Below are 22,890 nucleotides of genomic sequence, written 5' to 3'. Positions count from 1 at the left end.
TGTGAACGACCGTTAACGATCAAAATTATTCACCTAATCGTTGATCGTTGACACGTCGTTCTAATTCCAATTATCGTTGCTGTTGCAGGATGCAGGTTGTTCGCCGTTCCTGCAGCAGCACACATCGCTATGTGTGACACCGCAGGAACAAGGAACATCACTGTACCTGCGGCCGCCCGCAATGAGGGAGGAAGGAGGTGAGCGGGATGTTCCGCCCGCTCATCTCCGCCTCTACGCTTGTATTGCGCGGCCGCTTAGTGATGCCGCTGTGACGCTGAACGAACCTCCCCCTTACAGGAGAGATTGTTCGGCGGCCACAGCAATGTTGTTGAAGGGGTAATTGTGTGTGACGCTGCCGTAGCGATATTGTTCGCTATGGCAGAGATCACCCCATGACGCGCCACCGATGTGAGCGATGTCGCAGCGTGTAAAGCCCGGTTTAGAGGCAATCTTATTACAATGTACAGATATATGAGGTAACAGTACAGAGATCTTTCTAATTATCTTTTTACCTAGGCCTGCGACGTGGACAAGGGGCCATCCTCTACTTCTACAGGAAAAAAGTTTAATCATAAACCCAGAAACAAATTCTTTACTGTAAGCAGTAAAACTATGGAACTCTCTTCCATGTGATTTTGTAGTGGTTGATACATTACTAAAAATTAAGAAAGGCCTGGATGCCTTTAATGAAAAATAGAATATCACTGGTTATGTTCACTAGCTGTGATGGGACATTGATTCATAGAACTAGTCTGATTGCAGAATGTGGAGTCAGGAAGGAATTTTTCTCTTAATATGGAGTGCACTGTGTGCTCCATGGGGTTTTTGCCTTCCTCTGGATCAACATGTTAGGCTATAGGTTGAACTCAATGGACTTAAAGGCTGCTTTACACGCAACGACATCGCTAGCGAGATGTCGTTGGAGTCACGGAATTCGTGACGCACATCCAGCCTTGTTAGCGACATTGTTGCGTGTGAAACGCACGAACGACCGTTAACGATCAAAATTACTTACCTTATCGTTGACGCGTCGTTCCTTCCCGATAATTGTTGCTGTTGCAAGAAGAAGGTTGTTCGTCGTTCCTGCGGCAGCACATATCGCTACGTGTGACACCGCAGGAATGAGGAACATCACCTTACCTGCGGCCGCCCGCAATGAGGAAGGAAGGAGGTGGGCGGGATGTTCGTCACGCTCATCTCCGCCCCTCCGCTTCTACTGGGTGGCCGCTTAGTGACGTCGCAGTGACGCTGAACGAACTGCCCCCTTAGAAAGGAGGCGGATCGCCGGCCAGAGCGACGTCGCTAGGCAGGTAAGTATGTGTGACGGGTGTAAGCGATGTTGTGCGCCACGGGCAGCAATTTGCTCATGACGCACAACCGACGGGGGCGGGTACGTTCGCTAGCAACATCGATAGCGATATCGCTGCGTGTAAAGTGCCCTTAAGTCTACCTTCAATTTTAAATATTATGAAACTATGAAACATGGGTTTTAATCAACTTGCTAATATCAAAATACATAATTATACCGGTACCTGAGCAGCTCCTTTATTTATACAGCTTTTGAAGAACAATGCATATTGTTGTATTTTTGCTTTCTACTTTTGAAGAAGTCTTTTGGTATACATGTATTATTGTTGTGTAAAAGTCTTCCAAAAACATGAAGTTAGCATGTTAAAGGTGCACTGGTCAGATGAGACCAAAGTAGAACTTTTTTGGGCTAAATGCAAAACACTATGTGTGGCAGAAAACAAACACTGCACATCACCCTAAAACACCATCCCCACAGTAACACGTGGTGGTGGAAGCCTCATGCTGTGGAGATGGTTTGCTTCAGCAGAGACAGGGAAGCTGGTCAGAGTTGATGGAAAGATGGATGGAGCTAAAAAAAACAGGGCAATCCTGGAGGAAAAATCTGTTACAGATTGCAAAAGACTTGAGACTGGGGCACAGAGTCAACTTCCAGCAGGACAACTACTCTAAACATACTTCCAAAGCTACAATGGAATGGATTAAATTAAAGCTTATTCATGTGTTTGAATGACTCAGTAACTGTACAGACATAAATCCCAGAGAATATGTGGCAGGAATTGAAAGTTGCTGTTTACAAATGCTCTCCATCCAATAACACTAAGCGAGAGCTATCTTGCAAAGAAGAATGGGTAAAAAGTGGTCCTACAAAGTACTGACTCAGGGTGGCTGAATACAAATACTCAGCACAATTTTCAGGTATATATATGTTTAAAATAACTATAAAACTCTGTATCATTTCCTTTACACTGCACATATACTTGCCACTAAGGGGTACTTTGCACACTACGACATCGCAAGCCGATGCTGCGATGCCGAGTGAAATAGTCCCCGCCCCTGTCGCAGCAGCGATGTGTGGTGATAGCTGGTGTAGCGAAAATTATCGCTACGCCAGCTTCACATGCACTCACCTTGCCCTGCGACATCACTCTGGCCGGCGACCCGCCTCCTTATTAAGGGGGCGGGCTGTGCGGCGTCATAGCGACGTCACATGCCAGGCGGCTAATAGAAGCGGAGGGGCGGAGATGAGCGGGATGTAAACATCCCGCCCACCTCCTTCCTTCCGCATAGCCGACAGGAGCCGCGGTGAAGCAGATAGGAGATGTTCCTCGCTCCTGCGAATTCACACACAGCGATGAGTGCTGCCGCAGGAACGAGGAACAACATCGGACCGTCGCAGCAAGGTAATTATGGTTTTTGCCGACGCTACACCGATGATACGATTACGACGCTTTTGCGCTCGTTAATCGTATCATCTATGCTTTACTCACTACGATGTCGAGAGCGACGCAGGAAGTGCGTCACTTTCGACATGACCCCACCGACATCGCACCTGCGATGTCGTAGTGTGCAAAGTACCCCTTAGTGTTGGTATATCACATAAAATCCCAATAAAATACATTTACGTTTGTGGGTGTAACATGACAAAATGTGGAAAATACAGTATGTAAATACTGTTTATAGTATATCAACACTTTAATGGGGTTTTCCACTTATGCTGATGACCTATATTTCAGTGAGGGCCACCTATCACATGCAGCACCCACATGCAAACAAGAGTGTTATAGAGTTGCCAGAAACTGATCAGTGGAAGCCTGCTACCCAACAATTTAATATTTATGACCTATCCTAAGGAATCATTTTTGAATCACATATTCCTAAGGATAGGTTATCAACAAGGATATAGTGGGAAAACCCCTTTAACTCCTTAACGACCACGGGCAGTAATATTACGTTCTAGTTGTCATAATGTTACTGCCCGCGCTCTGCCACCGGCAGCATGCCGCGATCAGCGCACATCTGAGCTGATATTCACAGCTGAGATGTGTGCCTGCCAGGCACGAGCAGAATCGTTATCTGCTCGTGCCGTTTAAAAATCGGCCGGTCGTGAACGGGTTAACCACACAAAATTGATGTTCTCATATAATTTATCTTATAAACATATCAGAACATCAGACCTTTGAGGGATATTTCACCTCCTTTTTTCTGGTAATTAGTGGCATTCAAAATGATTGTACTATTCTGATGTTTTGCTCTGATACATATGTATATATCAAAACATCAGTTATGAGTTCTTTTGCCTTATAAATAGGATCTCATATATACAACACAGTTAATTATGTCCTATAAAGGCAAATAAATGTCATAAAGATGACTGCATGCTGCACTCCCAATGAAAACTGAAACATCTTCTGCGATGGTGAAGCCTGTCCAGCCATGTATTGCAAGTACGACCATTAAAGTGAATCTGTCTGCAATTTCATGCAGTCCATATTCTTCTTTATAGAGTATGTCTGCTGAGCGGCTCCCATTTGATTTGTTCCCTGGGTGGCTCAGCATGATTAACAGGTCTATTGGGAACTTACCTACCTCGGCTTGTCCAATATAACAAAATGTTGCATTTCAGAGTAATATTCAAATTGTCTCTCCAGGGAGGAAGGAGACAAACTCTAGAGCCACCTATTCAAGGTAGCAATTCTAAAAGTTAAAAGTGGCTTTTTAACAAGCCTTTTCAAATGACTAAAGAGTACTTTACACACTGAGATATCCGTACCGATATCGCTAGCGAGCATACCCGACCCCGTCGGTTGTGCGACCGGGCAAATCGCTGCCCGTGGCGCACAACATCGCTTACACCCGTCACACGGACTTACCTTCCCTGCGACGTCGCTCTGGCCGACGAACCACCTCCTTTCTAAGGGCGCGGTTCGTGTGGCGTCACAGCGACGTCACACGGCAGCTGTCCAATAGAAGCGGAGGGGCGGAGATGAGCGGGACGTAACATCCTGCCCACCTACTTCCTTCCGCATTGCCGGTGGACGCAGGTAAGGAGATGTTTGTCGTTCCTGCGGTGTCAGACATAGCGGTGTGTGGTGCAGCAGGAGCCACGAACAACATCGTACCTGCAGCAGCAACGATATTAAGGAAAGGAGCGACGTGTCAACGATTACCGTTTTTGGACGTTTTTGCGATCGTTGATTGTTGCTCCTTGGTGTCACATGCTGCGATGTAGCTAACGGCGCCAGATGTGTGTCACTAATGACGTGACCCGGACGATATATCGTTTGCGATGTCGCAGCGTGTAAAGCACCCTTAAGGATTTATGCCAGATCAGAACCCCAATTTGCAGACACGGTGTTTCGGGGTGATTGCCCCTTGTCAGTGCAAAGTATGCTTATTTGATCTGTCCAGATCAGATACCCATATTTTGGCATAAATCCATAGTAATTTGAAAAGTTAAAAAGCCATTTTTGACTTTTAGGATTGCTACCTACAATAGATGGCGCTAGAGTTTGTCTCCTTCCTCCCTAGAGAGACAATTTGAATATTTCCAAGAGGGGCATTGCAGCTATAAATCCCCTCACCGACAGCCAGACTGGTTTGTCAGGTCTCCGTAAAGAGAATAGTCTTCCCCGTGGTCCCCATTTCAGAGTAAAACGTAGCTCCTTGTAATGAGAGATTTTATTGGGATTTTATGGGTTCTATTTTATCCAAATAGCCAGCACATAATGTTACATACACTACTCACAAAAAGTTCTAGAGTCAATTGCTGTCGAGTGAAATTTATGTGAAACGGAAAAAGTTCACGCTACATTGATATTTTATCATGAAAGTAAGGCATTTAAAGGGTTATTACCATGTCCAAGATCTTATCCTAATATGTAGTTGGTGTAATAATAATAGTATTAGCAAATACCTCCAATTAGAAATGTAGTATAGTTCTCTTGATTCACTCTGTCGCTTACCTCATGTGCAGGGTATTTCAGGCCCTTAGGTATTGATGGTTATGACCACACATAAAGTCACAGTTAGTTAGTTGCCCATGGTCGTAACCATGGATACCTAAGGTCATGAAATGACCTGAACATGAGGTAAGTGACATAGTGAATCAGAAACACTATACTATATTTCTAAGTGGAAGTACAGTGGCATGCAAAAGTTTGAGCACCCCTGGTCAAGTTTACTGATATTCTGAACAATTAAGCAAGTTGAAGATGAAATTATCTGTAAAAGCCATAAAGTTAAAGATAACACATATCTTCTGCATTTTAGACAAAAAAAATATATATATATTTTTTACATTTTTAAATTCCCAACAAAAAATAAAGATGACGTCCCTTTTGTCACGTGATAGTATTTTGAACACGCCCCTATCACGTGACAAAAGGGACGTCATCCCTGGAAGCAGCCCATACAGTCTAGCACTACCCTGAGCACAGTGTGACCGCTGGAGAGGTTTGCGCGCTCACGAGATTATGGGCGGGTACTTGCTGATAACAATCACAGCCCCGCCCATAATCACTTTCCTGCGCACACGTCACCAGCGGTCACACTGCTCAGTCCCGTGAGACTGGCACTGGGCATGCGCGGGGATGGCTGGAGCAGTGGGCGGTGCATCAGCTATGGAAAGGAGCGATGGGGGCGGCATACAGGACCAGGAGGCAGAATAACGGACGGCAGAGAGCCCGCCCCCGTGTCACATTTACACTATCTGAATACAAAAAGGTACCACTTTATAAAGTCTTTATTTTGGTCTCACATGGGGCACAATAATAACAGGGACCTTTCTAGAATGCAGCCCAGGAGCTGCAGAGGGGGAATCTTTTAGCTTTTGGGCGAAATTTCTGCTGACAGGTTCCCTTTAAGGTCTGAAATGGTAGTCAAAGCTATCTGAGCACACAAATCTCCAAGGGTGTTCAAACTTTTGCATTGGCCCATTTTCATTTTTGTAGTTAAAATGTTAAAGATGAAAATTTTTTTTTGTTCTTACCTAAAATATAAAGGAAATGTGTCATCTTTAACTTTATGCCTTTTAGAGATCATTTCATTTTCAACTTGATTAACTGTTCACAATAACAGCAATTTTGACCAGTGGTGCTCAAACTTCTGCATAGCACTGTATGTACTAATATTCTTATTAATACACCTACTACATATTGGGATAGGATCTTGGAGATGGGAATAACCCTTTAAGTAGAAGCAGCAATGGTGATCTCCTAATCTCAAACAATTTATTGAAACAAAAGCCAACAAAAGTTGTGGGTATACCCCATCAAATAATGTCAATGTTTCAATAACCTGTCATGTGGTCTTAAGCATTATTTACTGCTTGACAATGATGTCTCATGCTGCTCACAAGTCAAGTTATTGTCTGCTGATGCATGGCATCCCACTCGTCTTGAAGGGCAGCCCTCAGGTCATTGAGGTTCTGAGGTACAGCGTTACGAGCCTCTACATAGTGACTTAGCTGATCCCACAAGTTTTCTATGGGATTCAGGTCTGGAGAAGAACAGACCATTCCATTTGAGATGCCCCAGTCTCTAGAAATCATTCCCTAATGATGCAACCTTGATGAATCTGAACATTGTCATCCATGAAGATGAAATTAGGCCTGTGTTGTTCAAGCAGATGTACACTGACTGGATTAATGATGTTATATGTAGTAGGGGCTTGTTTATTTTACCATTCACAAAGTGTGTGGCAGTTCTGTATTGACTAGACACACCTGCCCAAACCGTAACAACACCAGCAAAGGCTCGTCTGGTGATAAAAGATGCAAAGCGCTTTCCTTGATATCTCCAACATCGTTGGTGGCCATCATTTCAGCTCAGTGTGAATTGACATTCATCAGTGAACAGCACTGAGACCCACTATGACACCTGTGCTTGGTGGTGTGGTCAGGTAGCATAGCAAACCATGCTGATATAAATGGCTTTGAATGGTCTGACGTGTAGATGTGACGTGACACTTGGTGCCTCTCACCTCCCTTAAATGTTTTGGTTCCAAACGGCATTGTTCACAATGAAGCAGTCATCAGTGTGAGATGTGGCCAAAGGACATTCACTTCTATGCATCTTTGTGACTCTTCCAGTCTCTCTGTATCACAGATGTAATCTGCTGATGACACGCTAAGCTCAGTAGCCACGTCCGTCTGAGAACTTCATGCTTGAAGCCTCGCAAAGGCGAGGTACTGCTGATCAATTGTTAAGTGTTGTTTAAGTCTCATGATGTCAAAATATGAACAAAATGATGAGGGGGACTGTTTAAATACAAATTCTAATTGAAACTCGAAATTTATTGGGAGATTCATGGTTCAAACACCTGTTGTGAGTTTTGCATTTTAGGATCATCCTGAAATTTCACCCGGAAGCCAAATATACTTAACTTTTTATCAGTAGTTTATATTCTACAGCAACCACTGCAAGGAAAATGTGTTGCCAGCTGGTGATCCTACTGGGTATTTATATAAAAACTAGAAGGTGGCCCGATTCTACGCATCGGGTATTCTAGAATTTACGTATTGTGTAGCTCATGTATGATTTTTGTTATATATATATATATATATATATATAGATGTTGTTGTGTGTAGTTACCAAGTGTTTGTGTAGGGCGCTGTACATGTTCTGGATGTTGTCTGGGTGTGATGGGGGGTGAGAGCGGTGTTGTTTGTGTGTTGCGTTGTTTGTGGAGCGCTGTGTGTCTGTAGCGTTGTGTGTGTGTTGCGCAGTTTGTGTGTGTGTGGTGTGTTTTGGGGGGAGGTATGTTTTGTGCAATGTGCGTGTTGTGCGGTATGTGCGTATATTTGTGTGTGCAGCGTTGTCTGTGTGTGTGGGTGTCTGTGTAGGGCAGTTGTTTGTGGTTCCCAGTGTGTGTGTGTGGTGTGGTGTGTTGTGCAGTGCGCGCGCGTATGTGTGTGTGTTGGGGGGAGGTGTGCACTTCCCATCGTGCTCCATCCCCCATGCAGCGCACTCCCCATCGTGCTCCATCCCGTATGCTGCGCACCCCCTATCGTGCTCCATCTCCCATCCTGCGCACTCCCAAACGTGCTCCATCCGCCATGCAGCGCACTCCCCATCGTGCTCCATCCCCCATGCTGCGCACTCCCAAACGTGCTCCATCCGCCATGCTGCGCACTCCCCATCGTGCTCCATCTCCCATGATGCGCACTCCCAAACGTGCTCCATCCGCCATGCTGCGCACTCCCAAACGTGCTCCATCCCCCATGCTGCGCACTCCCAAACGTGCTCCATCCGCCATGCTGCGCACTCCCAAACGTGCTCCATCCCCTATGCTGCGCACCCCCCATCGTGCTCCATCTCCCATCCTGCGCACTCCCAAACATGCTCCATTCGCCATGCTGCGCACTCCCAAACGTGCTCCATCCGCCATGCTGCGCACTCCCAAACGTGCTCCATCCGCCATGCTGCGCACTCCCCATCGTGCTCCATCCCCCATGCTGCGCATTCCCAAACGTGCTCCATCCGCCATGCTGCGCACTCCCCATCGTGCTCCATCTCCCATGCTGCGCACTCCCAAACGTGCTCCATCCGCCATGCTGCGCACTCCCAAACGTGGTCCATCCGCCATGCTGCGCACTCCCAAACGTGCTCCATCCGCCATACTCCGCACTCCCCATCGTGCTGCATCCTCCATGCTGCGCACTCCCAAACGTGCTCCATCCGCCATACTCCGCACTCCCCATCGCGCTGCATCCCCCATGCTGCGCACTCCCAAACGTGCTCCATCCGCCATGCTGCGCATTTCCAAACGTGCTCCATCCGCCATGCTGCACACTCCCAAACGTGCTCCATCCGCCATGCTGCGCACTCCCAAACGTGCTCCATCCGCCATGCTGCGCACTCCCAAACGTGCTCCATCCGCCATGCTGCGCACTCCCAAATGTGCTCCATCCGCCATGCTGCGCACTCCCAAAGGTGCTCCATCCGCCATGCTGCGCCAGCATCAGCCTCTCTACCTGCAGCATCAGCCTCTCTCCTCCCAGCATCAGCCTCTCTGTCCCCAGCATCAGCCTCTCTGTCTCCAGCATCAGCCTCTCTGTCTCCAGCATCAGCCTCTCTGTCTCCAGCATCAGCCTCTCTGTCCCTAGCATCAGCCTCTCTGTCGCCAGCATCAGCCTCTCTGTCCCCAGCATCAGCTTCTCTGTCCCCAGCATCAGCCTCTCTGTCCCCAGCATCAGCCTCTGTCCCCAGCATCAGCCTCTCTGTCCCCAGCATCAGCCTCTCTGTCCCCAGCATCAGCCTCTCTGTCCCCAGCATCAGCTTCTCTGTCCCCAGCATCAGCCTCACTGTCTCCAGCATCAGCCTCTCTGTCCCCAGCATCAGCCTCTCTGTCCTCAGCATCAGCCATTATTAATATATGGATGCACAGTACGGGGGCATTATTAATATATGGATGCACAGTACGGGGGTATTTTTAATATATAGATGCACAGTACGGGGGTATTATTAATATATGGATGCACAGTACGGGGACATTATTAATATATGGATGCACAGTACGGGGCATTATTAATATATGGATGCACAGTACGGGGGCATTATTAATATATGGATGCACAGTACGGGGGCATTATTAATATATGGATACACAGTACGGGGACATTATTAATATATGGATGCACAGTACGGGGCATTATTAATATATGGATGCACATTACGGGGGTATTATTAATATATGGATGCACAGTATGGGGACATTATTAATATATGGATGCACAGTATGGGGACATTATTAATATATGGATGCACAGTACGGGGCATTATTAATATATGGATGCACAGTACGGGGACATTATTAATATATGGATGCACAGTACGGGGCATTATTAATATATGGATGCACAGTACGGGGCATTATTAATATATGGATGCACAGTACGGGGACATTATTAATATATGGATGCACAGTACGGGGTATTATTAATATATGGATGCACAGTACGGGGACATTATTAATATATGGATGCACAGTACGGGGTATTATTAATATATGGATGCACAGTACGGGGACATTATTAATATATGGATGCACAGTACGGGGACATTATTAATATATGGATGCACAGTACGGGGACATTATTAATATATGGATGCACAGTACGGGGCATTATTAATATATGGATGCACAGTACGGGGTATTATTAATATATGGATGCACAGTACGGGGACATTATTAATATATGGATGCACAGTACGGGGGCATTATTAATATATGGATGCACAGTACGGGGACATTATTAATATATGGATGCACAGTACGGGGACATTATTAATATATGGATGCACAGTACGGGGTATTATTAATATATGGATGCACAGTACGGGGACATTATTAATATATGGATGCACAGTACGGGGACATTATTAATATATGGATGCACAGTACGGGGGCATTATTAATATATGGATGCACAGTACGGGGACATTATTAATATATGGATGCACAGTACGGGGACATTATTAATATATGGATGCACAGTACGGGGTATTATTAATATATGGATGCACAGTACGGGGACATTATTAATATATGGATGCACAGTACGGGGACATTATTAATATATGGATGCACAGTACGGGGACATTATTAATATATGGATGCACAGTATGGGGACATTATTAATATATGGATGCACAGTACGGGGACATTATTAATATATGGATGCACAGTACGGGGACATTATTAATATATGGATGCACAGTACGGGGACATTATTAATATATGGATGCACAGTATGGGAACATTATTAATATATGGATGCACAGTACGGGGACATTATTAATATATGGATGCACAGTACGGGGACATTATTAATATATGGATGCACAGTATGGGAACATTATTAATATATGGATGCACAGTACGGGGACATTATTAATATATGGATGCACAGTACGGGGACATTATTAATATATGGATGCACAGTACGGGGACATTATTAATATATGGATGCACAGTACGGGGACATTATTAATATATGGATGCACAGTACGGGGACATTATTAATATATGGATGCACAGTACGGGGTATTATTAATATATGGATGCACAGTACGGGGACATTATTAATATATGGATGCACAGTACGGGGTATTATTAATATATGGATGCACAGTACGGGGACATTATTAATATATGGATGCACAGTACGGGGACATTATTAATATATGGATGCACAGTACGGGGCATTATTAATATATGGATGCACAGTATGGGGACATTATTAATATATGGATGCACAGTACGGGGACATTATTAATATATGGATGCACAGTACGGGGACATTATTAATATATGGATGCACAGTACGGGGACATTATTAATATATGGATGCACAGTATGGGAACATTATTAATATATGGATGCACAGTACGGGGACATTATTAATATATGGATGCACAGTACGGGGACATTATTAATATATGGATGCACAGTATGGGAACATTATTAATATATGGATGCACAGTACGGGGACATTATTAATATATGGATGCACAGTACAGGGACACACACCCGATCGCATACACTCACACACAAAGACACACACACTGACGATATTGCACATACGCGCTGATACTCACAACATCCGGGGATATCACATGCTTCTGGCCATGTGATCCCCCGGCAGGTCCTGGAAGCTCACAACAGCACAGTATCGCTGCCGAGAAGCAAGCGATATCCCAGGATGTTGTGAGTATGTGGATGCGATGTGATGTGTGAGGTGTGTGTGAGAGTGATCTGATTTGTGTGTGTATGTGTGTGTGTGTGTGCTGTTATGTGTGTGTATGTTCCGCAGCTGCAGGACCTTGATGTGTGGATGCAATGTGATGTGTGTGTGAGGTGTGTGTGAGAGTGAGTGTGAGCCGGTGTACACTGGTAACTATGATACACATCGGGTAACTAAGGGACCTTAGTTACCCGATGTTTATAATGGTTACCAGCTTTCACGGCCTCCGTCAAGATCCCAGCATCGCAAGGTTATGTCTGGCGCTGCCGGGATCCTGACGGAGCCGGTGTAGAAGCAAGCGATATCCCAGCATGTTGTGATGTGTGAGGTGTGTGTGAGAGTGAGTGTGAGAGTGAGTGTGATCTGATGTGTGTGTGTACTCACCTGGGAATCGGGGCTCCGTATCAGTTGGGCCAGAGCGAGCGTACATTGCGTGAGGGGGGCGGGGCCTGCAGAGAGCCGGGGCGAGAGGCCAATCCGTGTGGGGGGGCGGGGCCATGGCGAGCCCAGCGGCCAATCAGCTTTGTGTCACCGTAAGGACACAATTTCGGAGCATGACAGACAGACAGACAGACAGATAGACAGACAGACAGACAGACAGACAGAATAAGGCAATTATATATATAGATGGGTTGTGCTAATCATACAATCCCTTTAAAGGGGTTGTCGACTACTAGGACAACCCTTTCTCATTCCATTTTTCTCCCAATTAAAATAAAGATGCTCATACTCACCTAGAGTGGTGATGCAATTCCTGTGGTGTCAGGGTTTACATGACGTTATCACGTTGTGATCACCCAGTCTCCTCTCTCTGCCTTCGGACGCAGGAGAAATCATCAGGAAGTGAGCAGCAGGCCAAGCTCTTGCTTTTTGTTGATTAACGCATATGTCCAAAAGTTGGGACAGAGAATCCGGCAGTGATTGAGTGCGTCATAACTTCACGAGAGCCCAAGGAAAATGAGCCCCGACACCGCTGGAACCACACCGACACAGGAGGTCAGTATAAGCTTCTATTTTAATTGAGAGAAAACATGTGGAATGACAGGGGGTTGTCCTAGTATTGCACAACACATTTTAATCTCAATTACATGGTGTAACTCTATTACCACACATATAGGGCAATGAACCATATGATAGAATACAGCAATATGTCTGTTTTATGCAAGTAAAGAAAAAAAAAAAGAATACTACTACCTTCAAAGACTGCATTGATTGCTTTATAACATCCACATCATAACTAATAATTGAAATATCCAAAGTTTCATTACTTGAGGTTATCCAATCAGCCAAGACCTGTAGTCGGTTAAGTAAGTCTCGATGGGTTTTTGCTAACTTATCCTGAAAAAAAAATGAAAAAAAGACTTATTCCCAAAAAAAGTTAAATATAAACTACTGCTTATAATAAGAATTGAACTGATGTTAAAAGGACACCTATCACCAGTGTGTTACTGTCCGTTTTAAAGGGTTAGCCTTAAGTTGTATTTTGAGCAGCACGCAGCTTTCCAGTCTTTTTCAACTCCTGGCTTCTGGCAGGGAGGGCACTCTTCCTTGATTGCCAGTTCTGGTGAGTAGCAGACCTCTAGCATTAGTATAACTATAAACCTCAGCACAAGTTCTACTATAACACGTTCAGCCATTCTCTGGTTTATTTTTGATTGACAATAGTAATACTATATTTACAAGTAGTGATAAGAGAGCACTTGAAAAACCACATGGACAGTGAGAGTGGTAACTAGGAGACCTCTAAAAGCAGCTGATACTGGGGACTGGTGATTTTGCAAAATTCATAATAATAGCTTATCAGGATATGAGAGAGGTGCACGGAGGTGAGCAGCCAACTGCTGTAATCAATCAGCTGAAGAGAGGTGACTGGTATGTCAGGAGTTAATCTTTCTTCTGGAATGTAACTACAGAGCACACTTGGCCAGACACTAGTGGCCAAGCTCAATGGAAACCAGCTGCACAATATGTAAGACAAAAGATCTCATTTCAGGAGAATGACAGCAGAAAGCAAAAGCAATTGCAAACTTGCTTATTTATATGCTACTAACTAATTAATGCAATTGAATAACAAGAAAATATCCATTTAAGTTGATAGCGGGAAGCCACAGATTGATAACTTTACTAAAAACGCCAAGAAATGTCCTTGATAGCTCCCTAGAGAACTCAAATTTCTAGCAAAACTTCTACCTAAACTTCCAGGTTGTGAGATCCGCAACTGTCAGCATTCCTTCTGGCAGTGAAAGCATTAGATCTGGAATGATATCACTAAATATCATGCTTTGAACTTTAAGCTATGCTTTATCTTTTACTAAACAGTTGCCAAATAGTAACATCATTAGAGCAATTACCATCCTTGAGAGTACCTGTGTAAGGTTGAGGTTCAGACACGATTTTTGATAGAAAGTCTGGTCCTTAAGGGTACAGTCCCATGATCAGTGTTACTCACATTCTGGATGGAGAATAGTCTTCCCCATGGTCCCCACTATAGCTTATCATAAGCCAGATAAGATACCCACACTTTGCACTGACGAGGGCCAATCACCCCGAAACACCATGTCTGCAAATTGGGGTTCTGATCTGGGATAAATCCTTAGTCATTTGAAACGGCTTGTTAAAAAGCCACTTTTGACTTTTAGGATTGCTACTTCCAAAAGGTGACGCTAGAGTTTGTCTCCTTCCTCTCTGGAGAGACAATTCACATTCTGGATGCAACATATTTTTGCTGTGTCCAAAACACTGCATTTTACTTTACAAGCAAAGTGGATGGGATTAATAGAAATCTCATGTCCATTGTACTTTTTTTTACACTGTGTAAACTCCCCTGCAGTGCATTTTTGCAAGCTGCAGCATGTCAATTTTTCTGAGTTTCTGATTATGCTGAGTTTTCCATAGACTTACATTAGATGCAGAAAATTTGCAGGTAAAAGACATAAATGCGTTTATGGTGCGTTTAACTGGTGGAAATGCACCAAAAATGCATAGAATCCCCAGCTATAGAGAGTGGCGGCTGTACCCGCGACCCTCGCTTTGACTGACTACCTCCCCTAAAGCTGAACAGCTCTCAGTCAGTGTGGGGTGCACAGATACAGCCGCTGCGCTCAATACAAAAAGTGGCGACTGAATCAGCTTTGGCGCCACCCCTCATGTCTGAAACCCAAATGCTGCCAGGAGAAATAAAGTTAATTTACTCCCAGAAGCGAGGCTCAATGTGCAGGAGCCAGGCAGGTTTCAAAAACTACAGTATTAACCTGCTGGTTTACTCCATATCTGCAGGTTAATAGCGTTTTTTCCCATGACCGGTTCCCTTTCAATACAAATTAGTATGCCAAAAGGTAACAGAAACACAAACTGTGCTAACTGTATAAATGGAAGCAATTGAAGTAGTAGTAGTAGTCAACCACAGACGGGCAGAAGAACAGTCATATAAAAGTTCATGAAAGTAAAAATCATCAAGTACCAGTTGTAAACAGATAGCAATAACTTACCATTTCAGCATCCTCAGCAAATGCAATCTGTTTAGCATGATCTGAAGACATTTCACAAACTGTAGCAAAGGAATTCATCAAAGTCTCACTTAACTCCTTCAGATGCTCTACTGGAAGGTCACCAGGCACAGAGGTTAAGAATTGCTCTACAAACTGTACATCTTTTTTCATTGTAACGGAAAATACAGCCAACCTTGATTTAAATGACTGAAAGAGAGGATGAAAAACATTTATTAAATATTGAGTATGTATCTTCTGAGGAAAGAATTGTAGGTTCTGGGGAATGAAAAGGAACATTAGCTTATTTTTTTATTTAAAGAATAAACGTTTAAGTGTGGTTCATTCTTAGTTTGTTGCTCAGTCATATCAGATAAATTTAGTGATTGTCATTGTCTTAGTTTCATTCCACATCTAGTTCACAATTATACAGTAATCTACACTGAGTACTTGTGTTTTAATTTCTGTCTAAATCCCTCCAAAACTGGATTAAAATATAACCCACTTAAGAGTCTGTGCCTTCAACTGCCCCATCATACTGACTGGCTTAAATGGGGATTATGTCTGACTCTTGATTTTCGGGGATATAGACAGAAATCCTGACAAAAGTGCTCAACGATGAGCACAAAATAAATGTGAACCTGGCCTAAAAATATAAACTGGACTTTCCTACTGTTTGTTAGTTCACTGGCTCAAATATATTCTGTCTGCAGCATAAGAGTAAAGGACACAACCTATTCGTGATAATGCAGAATCCATATACAACTCTACAGATTTGTGCAAATAGATGTGCATCCAGCATGTCTGCCACCCTTAAGAAGATGGAAGTGGACTCTACACTATAATGTTGATTTCCCAATATTAGCCACAGTGGTCTTTCATGGCATATCAGTCAAAAGAAGTAAAAAAGAAAAAAAACAATTACAAATTTCCACAATAACAACATTTTAGAGCTGTTTCAGGAGTATTAAATTCTTGTCAAGTGGGATTCTAAATACATAGTTGAACAAAAACAGCATTGTTGCTCCACAGAAAAAAAAACCGGCCTGGTAAGAAACAAAGAAAAATATTTGTGCTGTGATAAAACATTAACAATACTGACCTCGAGTTGTTCAAGCTGAAGTTTTAATGCTTCCAAGCTATCACCAAGGGTTGGAAAATTATCAAAGTGAAGTTTCTGATCCCGAACATCAGTCAGATGGTTACTTAATGTTTGACAGTACTGATTCAAAGTCAAAGTTGCCTAAAAAGAATACGATACTGCAGTTAGGTTAGTTTTCTACAACCATATTTTTAGCCTGAGTACTATTCGTGAAAAAAATTATTAAAGCACTTTGTTTAATGGTATCCAATAGGGTTGTTCAGATAAACGTTGATTTTGCCATGGAACGAATGTCCATGTGAGAAGAAATTCCAGTCTCCTGTGAGACTTGCCTATTAAAGTTCTTTATCATAGGAGACTGAAACTCGTCTTGTATATTCTGATTTATAAAAACAGATGCCGCAAAGATGAAAAACCATCTTTTTTCTGAATGAAAATCAGACAATTCTTTTATACGTTTATGTGACCATAGCCTGCAATCAACAAATTTCAAAAAAAGTGTTCTTGAGTAAATCTAGAGGCTCTGTTAATATTTGCCTAGATATACAGTGGTATGCAAAAGTTTGGGCATCCCTGGTCAAAATTACTCTTATTGTGAACAGTTAAGCAAGTTGAAAATGAACTGATCTCTGAAAAGCTTTAAGTTAAGGGTGACAAATTTCATTTGTATTTGAGGCAAAAAATATATATATTTTCATCTTTTACATTTTAAAAATGACAAAAAAAGAAAATAGGCTGATGCAAAAGTTTGGGCACACTTGGAGATTTGTGTGCTTAAATAACTTTGACCAAGGTTTCAACCCTTAATTAGCGTGTTAGGGTTATGGCCCGTTCACTGTCATCATTAGGAAAGGCCAGGTGATGCAAATTCACAGCTTTATAAAAACCAAGCCACCTTTAACTTTATACCAAAAAAGCAGCTGCCAGCACTCTGAGAATGAAAATGGTGGAGGCCCACAAACAGAAGGCTATAAGAAGTTATCAAAGTTTGAAATGTAAGTAATAAATGGCAGTTAACAGCAACAGTGGAAGTCAAGGTAAAGTCTGGAAGACCAAACAATATTTAAGAGAGAGCTGTTCGCAGGATAGATAAAGAGACAAATCAGAATCCGTGTTTGACTGCAAAAGACCTTCAGAAAGATTTAGCAGTCTCTGAAGTTGTGGTACATTGTTCTACTGTTCAGACACACCTGCAGAAATATGGCTTCCATGGAAGTGTCTTCAGAAGAAAACTTCTCCTGCGTCATCATCATAAAATTCATTGCCAATAGTATGCAAAATAACATCTAAACAAGCCAGATGCATTTTGGAAACAATTCCTGTGGACCAATAAGGTTAAAATTTGGCCACAATAATCAAAGGTATATGTGGAGATAAAAAGGGCACAGAATTTCAGGAAAAGAATATTCAGGCCAACTTTTAAGCATGAGGGTGGATCAATCATGCTTCAGGCTTGTGTTGTAGCCAATGGCTCGGGAAACATTTCACGGGTAGAGGGAAGAATTGATTCAATGATATTTCAACAAATTCTTAATGTAAACATAACCGTATCTGTCAAAAAGCTAAAGATGAAATGAGGATGGGCTTCGACAAATGTATAATAATCCTAAACACACGTCAAAATCCTCAATAGACTACCCCAAAAGGTGCAAAATGAAGGTTTTACAATGGTTATCACAGTTCTCTTATCTGATTTTCCATGGAAATCTGTGGCTTAACCACAAAAGAGCAGTGCATGCAAGACGACCCAAGAATCTCACAGAACTGAAAGACTTTTCCAAGGAAGAATGCATGAAAATCCCTCAAACAAGAATTGGAAGACTCTTAGCTTTCTACAAAAAGAGTTTACAAGCTGTGATACTTGCCAAAGGGTGTGCTACTAGGTACTAACCATGCAGGGTGGCCAAACGTTTGCAGCGGGCCATTGTCCTTTTTTGTTCATTTTAAAATGTAAAAGATGATGAAATACTTTTTTTTTTTTACCTCAAATACAAAGGAAATGTATCATCTTTAACTTTATGCATTTTAGAGATCATTTCAACTTAACTGTTCATAATAACAGAAATTTTGACCAAGGGTGCCCAAACCTTTGCATGACACTGTATGCTTCCTGTGTCTTAAATTAATTTTCTAATTACATCTTTAGAAATAAAAATTGATTCATACCGCAGCATGAAATATAGAATGCCTGTCTTAACTCTATTCAAGTTGTTGCTTTTAAACATTAACATAGTATCAATCCAAATTAGAGATGAAATATGAAAGATTAATTACTCAAAATATACTTTCTAGCTTCAACAACATATTATATGAGACGTTAGCCATAATTTATTCGGTTCATCAACCTCCTAAACTGAGAGTAAAAGAGCAGGCAAAGCTGTGTAGTAGAAACTATACCATTTTATACTGCTATACAGTACATCACAGTACCAAATTAATCTGCTCAGTACATTTTTTTCATACAGAAAAATATATCTGAGAGACTGTTTTTATTGTAAAATGTGGATTGCAAGATTTATAAAACACAAAAAAAATGAAAAATTAAGATAGATGGTCCACAAATAACAGGGCTCGACTATTTTTGTCAATCTCATAGATATCAAATGTAGTAGTAATGTTTACGCATAACTATTGCTCCATTCAAATAGGGGATAAAGGACCCACATTCTTGTGATTATTTGGTTTGCAGTGATCATACATTTGATAGGTGATAACTGATATCCCTGTACCAACCCCTTTTTACGGAATTGAATATTTAAAGCACCACTCCTGTTTTTTTATTTTTTTTTATTTTAGCAGTGGAGTGCTGCTTTAAATCCCTTCTTACACTCACCCTCCAGCGTCTTGATCTATTTTAACGCCGCTCCAGTTGGCCTCCGGCAATTTGTGACCTACCGGCTGCTCCAGTGTTTCACAGAGCGTGCTTGAGGTCACAACTCAATAAAAGTCTATAAAAGCCTTGTGTCATGATGTATGTAGTTTTCTCCATTCCATATTTTTGTATAAGATGCCATGTGATGTATTTTACCTTCTCACTGTATTTGCTGTAATACTATGTCTTGGGATGTAAGTGACTATACCTTCCCCCAGCCTGTATCATATTGCACTCAGGCTTCAGCAATAGCTATTGTCATTGATTTGGTGGGGGTTGCATATCTATTGTTCTTCTCAGCATGGGACTTCTCCAATCTACAACTTGGTAAACAGAACAGAGCCAGCAGTCTAAAGTCCATTCATGCATCAAATGGCCAGGGGGAGGTGTGCCCAACTAAGGGGCTGATCCCAGGAGAGAAGAACATGTTAGTTCAGTTAGTTGGAGCTCGGCTGGAGAAGGACTAGGATCCATAGCTGAGGCTGGATCCTGGGGTCTGTGTGTGTGGACTGTTACAGACTGGAGATCCGCGGCCACGTGGGATTGCGTTTTGTTGTTCACCTGTTGGACTCAAGGAACTCATATAAGGACCATTGCCCTAATTCCCCTGGCATCGGAATACCAGGCGGTGCCCCTGGATCTTTTGTTTTTCTGTTGTGGACTCCTTGCAGATTTGAAGGATTTATATTTATGTTTGCTGCTTATTCTTTGTGGTTCCAATAAAGCCCTTTGGATTGTTCCTTGGCCTGGCGTCCCTCACTGCTCTGTTGCATACCCCGTCACAAACTGGTGGCAGCGGCGGGATCAGAGCAGAAGAAATGGAGGACAACAGCCAATCGACGTCTGAAACCAGAACCTCAGGATACAGGAACTGGACTGTGGTAAGCCTACAAACAAAGGCCCGTGAATTAGGTGTCGGCTACAAAGGACTCTCTAAGGAGCAACTAATTGAGGCATTGGAACACGCTTGCCTGCAGGATGGCACCGAGGAACAATTTCCACAGCAAGGGGAGCAAAGACGGGAGCCGGAGGTGAATACCCAAAAAAGTCAATGGGTTGTGTGGTACAAGGAAAAGATGGCACTGCTTGGAGATGAGGCCACCATAGAAGATAAGAGGGAGGCCATGCGTGGAGCTGAAGAGAAGGAGCGCAGGATGGAGGAGATGGCATTGCTGGATAAGCAGCTCGCTGTGGAAGCCGCGAGAGGTTCCAGACAGACTGTAACCCCAGCACCCATCATGAGGGAACTTCCCAGGGTGTCCCGCAAAGACTTTAAGCCGTTTAATGAGGCTGCAGGCGACATTGAGGGCTTCTTCCAGGACTTTGAGCATCAGTGTCGATTAATGGAAGTCCCGGACAGGGAGCGTGTCCGGCATCTGGTTGGGCTCCTAGAGGGGGGAGCTGCTGAAGCCTATAGAGCTATGGACCCTCGGTGGAACTGTGAGTATGCGGATATTAAACAGACTATTCTAGAACATTATGCTGTGACCCCAGACACTTACAGGACTCAGTTCCGTGCTTTAGCCTGTGATGGGGAAGTGTCTTTTAAGATATATGCTCATAGACTCAAACAAATATGTAATCGCTGGCTGGAGGCAGAGGAGGCCTTATCTTGGGAGACCTTCCTGCAGGTGATCCTAAAAGAACAATTCTTTGCCCAGTGCCCCGCTGAGATCCGGGAATGGGTGCGTGAGAGAAAACCAGCGACAGTGGAGGAAGCTGCTGCTCTCGCTGATGAGGCTCTCACCATCAAGCCTCAGTGGAGGGTTCTGTTGGAGGATGGAGAGACGCCTAACAGCTCCACAACACCGGATGCCCCCAGTTATTCTGTCCCCATTGTTCCCCGTTCCTCTAAGCCACCACATGTTGATACCCGTGTTAATGTGCCTCCAGTTGCTTCTACTGCACTTTCTGGAATACGCCGGGGAGAGGAAGTAACAGAGCGCAGGTGTTATGTTTGTAGGCATCCCGGGCATTTGCAGGCCTCATGCCCAGCCAGGCCATGGGGGAATCATCCTCAAACCCCTATAGCGCCTTCAGGTGGGAGCCGGCCTCCAAGTTCCCCTACCCCTTACCCAAGAGGACGCCTTGGATGGAGGGAGACCCAGCTCAGATGCTATCAATGTGGACAGCCAGGGCATCGGCAAGTCTCCTGCCCAGCTGTTCAAATGAGGACTGATCCTGCACCCAATCGGATTGTTAATTATTTACAGCCCAGTGCCATGGAGGAAGATGTGGCACCGTTATGTGAGGACTGGCCTAGTGACTCAGCCCCCCATGTTGCACCACCAGGAGTTTACGGGGTGCGACCCGCAGTTATGACGACTTCTGCTCATCGAGGTAAGCACTTGCAGGAGGTTGTGCTGGATGGACAGAGACTTGTTGGATTTTGTGACTCGGGTGCTTTCCTCACACTGGCTGATCCCCGAGTGGTTCGGCCTGAGGCAATCCATAGAGGACCTGGGATTGTCATTGAACTGGCGGGTGGACAATGGAGGACTATTCCCACAGCCACTGTGGATCTGAACTTTGGTTTTGGAGTCAGGCGATGTGTGGTTGGGGTGATGGGTGGTCTGCCTGCAGCTGTTCTCCTGGGCAATGATGTGGGAGAGCTACGATGCCAATTCGTGGCTGCATGAAGCCACATGTAAGTAACGCTCTGCCTGTGTGTACTTAACCAGTGACCTGTAGAGGTCCCTAGTACGTACACAAGTTGGGAGGGGAAGGAATTGTCATGATGTATGTAGTTTTCTCCATTCCATATTTTTGTATAAGATGCCATGTGATGTATTTTACCTTCTCACTGTATTTGCTGTAATACTATGTCTTGGGATGTAAGTGACTATACCTTCCCCCAGCCTGTATCATATTGCACTCAGGCTTCAGCAATAGCTATTGTCATTGATTTGGTGGGGGTTGCATATCTATTGTTCTTCTCAGCATGGGACTTCTCCAATCTACAACTTGGTAAACAGAACAGAGCCAGCAGTCTAAAGTCCATTCATGCATCAAATGGCCAGGGGGAGGTGTGCCCAACTAAGGGGCTGATCCCAGGAGAGAAGAACATGTTAGTTCAGTTAGTTGGAGCTCGGCTGGAGAAGGACTAGGATCCATAGCTGAGGCTGGATCCTGGGGTCTGTGTGTGTGGACTGTTACAGACTGGAGATCCGCGGCCACGTGGGATTGCGTTTTGTTGTTCACCTGTTGGACTCAAGGAACTCATATAAGGACCATTGCCCTAATTCCCCTGGCATCGGAATACCAGGCGGTGCCCCTGGATCTTTTGTTTTTCTGTTGTGGACTCCTTGCAGATTTGAAGGATTTATATTTATGTTTGCTGCTTATTCTTTGTGGTTCCAATAAAGCCCTTTGGATT

At 43.7% G+C, this 22,890-nt stretch overlaps 1 protein-coding gene across 21 annotated transcripts in view; it reads right to left on the bottom strand.

Annotated features, from left to right (window-relative positions):
* The window catches only part of DST (dystonin), an 879,552-nt gene that overhangs the window by 297,280 nt on the left and 559,382 nt on the right, over positions 1–22,890 (bottom strand). For 20 of the 21 annotated variants that reach the window (XM_075340270.1, XM_075340271.1, XM_075340278.1 and 17 more), the window contains 3 exons: positions 16,643–16,783; positions 15,544–15,750; positions 13,250–13,393 (listed from right to left, as the gene is read on the bottom strand). The exons of the other annotated variant lie outside the window; for it this stretch is intronic. In XM_075340270.1, coding sequence (XP_075196385.1) covers positions 13,250–13,393; positions 15,544–15,750; positions 16,643–16,783 — 492 coding nt within the window. The remainder of the gene's footprint in view (positions 1–13,249; positions 13,394–15,543; positions 15,751–16,642; positions 16,784–22,890) is intronic. 21 annotated transcript variants of the gene reach the window in all.

This window comes from Anomaloglossus baeobatrachus, chromosome 3 (genome assembly GCF_048569485.1).
Source record: "Anomaloglossus baeobatrachus isolate aAnoBae1 chromosome 3, aAnoBae1.hap1, whole genome shotgun sequence".
Classification (NCBI taxonomy): domain Eukaryota; kingdom Metazoa; phylum Chordata; class Amphibia; order Anura; family Aromobatidae; genus Anomaloglossus; species Anomaloglossus baeobatrachus.
This window is presented reverse-complemented; position numbering and strand designations above follow the sequence as displayed.